The sequence below is a fragment of the Eurypyga helias genome, unplaced genomic scaffold (genome assembly GCF_000690775.1).
Source record: "Eurypyga helias isolate BGI_N326 unplaced genomic scaffold, ASM69077v1 scaffold1045, whole genome shotgun sequence".
In the NCBI taxonomy this organism is placed as follows: domain Eukaryota; kingdom Metazoa; phylum Chordata; class Aves; order Eurypygiformes; family Eurypygidae; genus Eurypyga; species Eurypyga helias.
Window position 1 is genome coordinate 177,481 of NW_010253166.1, and position 3,619 is coordinate 181,099.

At 43.4% G+C, this 3,619-nt stretch overlaps 1 protein-coding gene across 1 annotated transcript; it reads right to left on the minus strand.

Moving 5' to 3' along the window:
* Positions 1-402: 402 nt before the first annotated feature.
* Positions 403-2,343, minus strand: PCTP (phosphatidylcholine transfer protein). Its single transcript, XM_010152556.1, has 4 exons — positions 2,268-2,343; positions 1,755-1,926; positions 1,044-1,111; positions 403-556 (listed from the first exon to the last, which is right to left on the minus strand). Exons 2-4 carry the CDS (start codon positions 1,897-1,899, stop codon positions 491-493), a joined length of 279 nt encoding a protein of 92 aa, XP_010150858.1. The 5' UTR covers positions 1,900-1,926; positions 2,268-2,343; the 3' UTR covers positions 403-490.
* Between the last annotated feature and the right edge of the window lie 1,276 nt (positions 2,344-3,619).

Genomic DNA, 3,619 nt, shown 5'->3' on the forward strand with positions numbered 1-3,619 from the left:
GTCCGTGGAGGGGTCTCACCCCCTGCCTGCCAATGGGGAGTGACAAATTAATTCTTTGTTCCATTATTCAATCTCAGTAGGATGCCACCCTGAAAGGCCACAAAGGCAGATCCAGGCATAACACACGTAGAGTATTTTCAGTCCAAGTTCAGACATTTTTCCTAGCAAGATCATTGTTTCTTGTCCAAGGATGTAAAATTCCAATCAACAGATCTCCTCTAGCTGACACATGATAATCAGCATAAGCAAAGCCTGGGGGACAAGGCTAAACTTAAGACCTTCAAAAGGATGCAGCTGATGTTGGTGTTACCTTGTCAGTGACTAGCTCTTCAGTTGGAGATGGAAACAAAGATCTACAAATTCAAGGCATAAACCAACTAAAATAAAATTACTTCCAATATCAGAGGTAGATTTTATCCAGTGTAATACAGAATAGCCACTCCTGTTAGTGCAGAGCTCTAGGAATTAAACGATTCAGATCAACTTTTACCTATGTGCTCTTAGCATAATTATGGCAAGCTTTTTGCATATCCTTCAAGAAAGTAGGCACACCACTCTGTGAAGAGAAAAGTGGAAACGTCATTCTTGCATAATGTAATCAAGAAAAGCAGTAAGCAAGATGAGAATCCCCACTGTACAGATCAAGACCTTCAAACAAATACAGAACACTAAAATCCTGTACAAAGCAGCAGACCATTCCTTTAACCCTCCATGAACAGACTGCATTACTGAAGCTTGCTTATATTAAGGCTATTCAAATTTGCTCTGGAATTTGTTGGGTTTGTTGCATAATTTTGCCTACCTAGTTGACTATCCAAAGGAATTTGATAGGAATAAAAATAAATAAATTGAAGACAACTGCCACGAGAGCAGACAATAGCAGGCTTCTGCAAATGAGACTGCCTAAGAGCTAGACAGGTCAATACATCCATGTAAGAAATAAAATAATTCCACCCAACATGCAGAAGACAGGTATGGATGCAGTGAATACATTGTTTGAAACCAACTAGCCAAAAACAATTGTTCTGTCAACCTTTACTTACCTTGGCAGCCCAATTGACCAGCCACGATGGAATCATGCCACCAGGATTATCGAAATAGTACATATAGACTAGAGACAAGAGAGGAGTCACCAGAAAGTTATCCAGACACAGTGTATTAGCCCTAACACCATATGACAGAAGCTGTCAGTGTGCATGACTGAATCACCAAGTACAACACTTCTGCTTTAAGTTCTTCACAAAAAAAGTCAACTTGTACTGAAGTGGAACGTGAAGAAAATATAGCCATCCCCAACTAACCTCTGGGAAGCTGAGAGTCCCATAATATTAATTTAGACTACTACAAACCATTTTAGGCAGCCTGTCTTATAAAGGACTAATCTCAGAGAGGAGTCAGTCTCTAAGCAAACCCTTTAATATACAAATCTGCCAAACGTGATACTTACTACAGAGTTACCCAGACTGCAGCTATCATCAGCCTCTTCCCAGATGGATGGGAGGCAGCAGAATGAAGTGGTCAGTAGTCTATTCTTATCCACCCAGCCCAACTGCCAAATAAAAGATTCTTAACAGTAGCACATTGCTGTGGACCTTTCCAAAAGTTTCATTTGTTTTGAAGTACTTCTAGTGCTCAATACATCCACTTTACAGTAAGTGTTTTACCTTAGAATTTCCAGTCTCCCTCTCTGTGCATCCTGCCAACACACATTCTTTGGCTACATGACGCATGATCACACTTTCCTGACCTCTTACCTTTAGATCCAGTCTTGCCATCACTTTCAATTGCCAGGCTTTGTTTATAGCTTTTAACTCTGGTAATACCAGGCTTTTCTGGGCACTGAGGAACAGACACGCTTTGAGCTAACACAACCCAGATCTTCCGCCCATCAACATCCATCTCTCGACATTCACGAATATAGACGTACTGGATTCCAAGTTGAGAAGAGATGCCAGAACAGTGTCAGTTTGCCATATGATTAATTGACAAGTCGATTCCATTACAAATACCTGTCCCTTCAAGCTATTTCTTATGCTTCTAAAGGATCCAATCCTGCAGAGTAATAATTCAGCTATGTCAGCTTTAGTTGTGTGTGGGAAGAGGCCCCCACACCTTTCTTCATGCTATATATATACATATTCATGCAGCATGAGGACTGCAAGCTCTTAGCTCAAGCGCGGCAGAGCACTAGAATCAGTACATCGCTGGGATCCCTGGCTGACCAGGTGACAAAAACTGCAAGAGGAACAAAGAGCTTGAAAGGATACATCTCTGTTGGAGAGCGGAAAAGGGTACTTCACTTCCCAATAGATTACTTTTTCACCATCATATGTTTCCTCATACAGTTCTAAAGTTGAAAAAGGGAGATTGTTAGGTATTTTTAATTTCTACTGCAACAGAACCATACATGGCATCAAAAACTGCCCAGATTTCTGACATGAACACATTTTACACGCAACCCTTATGTATGTAAAGGTGTAACAGAAGACATTAAAAAAACAGTTCTGTAGCAGGGTCGTTCAGGAACCACATACACAAAAAAATGTGGGCTGTTTTTCTGCTGCTATTGAATCCATTGCTTTAATAAAAATAATTTAAAAAAAAAAAGGCCAAACAAACAAACAAAAAAACTTCCCACAAACCCAGAACAATCCTGGGGGGAGACAGCGTGAAATCCCTTTTCAGACAGTTAGCTCATTCAAAGCCTTTCCATCCCGAAGCTTCTTCCTGGCCTATGCATAGTGTGTCCAGTTCTGAGCCACAAGTACGGTATGTTTCTTCACAAGCGTGTCATTAGCCTTGTAAATGACTGAGTTAACATGGAACTAGGACCAGGACTGCCTTCTAATACCTGAAGAGTTCTTACATGAGGGATTAATGAAGTTTGGAAAAGTTATTAGGAATTTCACAGCAGTACATACAGGCAACAATGAATAAGAAGTTTGAGCAGTTTGTGACACTGCCTTCAGTCTGCCTGGAAACTCCATCAGAAGGCAGCTGAATAGGGGAAAAAAAATACTAAGAACAGTCCCTAAAATATGTCAGTGACGCAGTCAGGCAGTAGCGTGGCATAATGGAGAAAAACTAGTTCAAGTCAACGTACATATCTGAGTTTGAACAACTGCCTGCTGTCTGCTTCTTCCCTTGAGGCAGTAACTGCTGTTATCGGGGCAACGGACTTGCCAGGGTAAATTCCTGTCTGCTCAGGGACCGGTCCTTGCATGGGTGCAGGTGGAAAGGGTGGGATCCCGAAAGGTGGTTCACGTTAACGGTCAGAGTGGTCTGTTCCTCCTTTAGAGGAGGCTTCTGCCCAGAGGCGCTGTACATCCCTCAGGGCTAAGGCACAGTGCCACATCGCTCCCAGTGCTTTTGGAAATCAGGCTAGAACACACCCATGATCCCACTGCTAAGACAAGAAGAGTGCCGAACTCCTTCCTTATGGCACATGTTCCAAACTAAGCTTCTGTTCGCCTGTCCTGCCAGCCAGCCGTGACCCACTTCCCAGGCTGGAGCGGCACGGGATGCGCAGCGCCTGTCGCGACAGCACGGCGGCATCCACCAGAGGGCGCGGGAGCGGCGGCTGACGGCCCGCGCTCCTTCCAGCGGCGGAGCGTCCCTG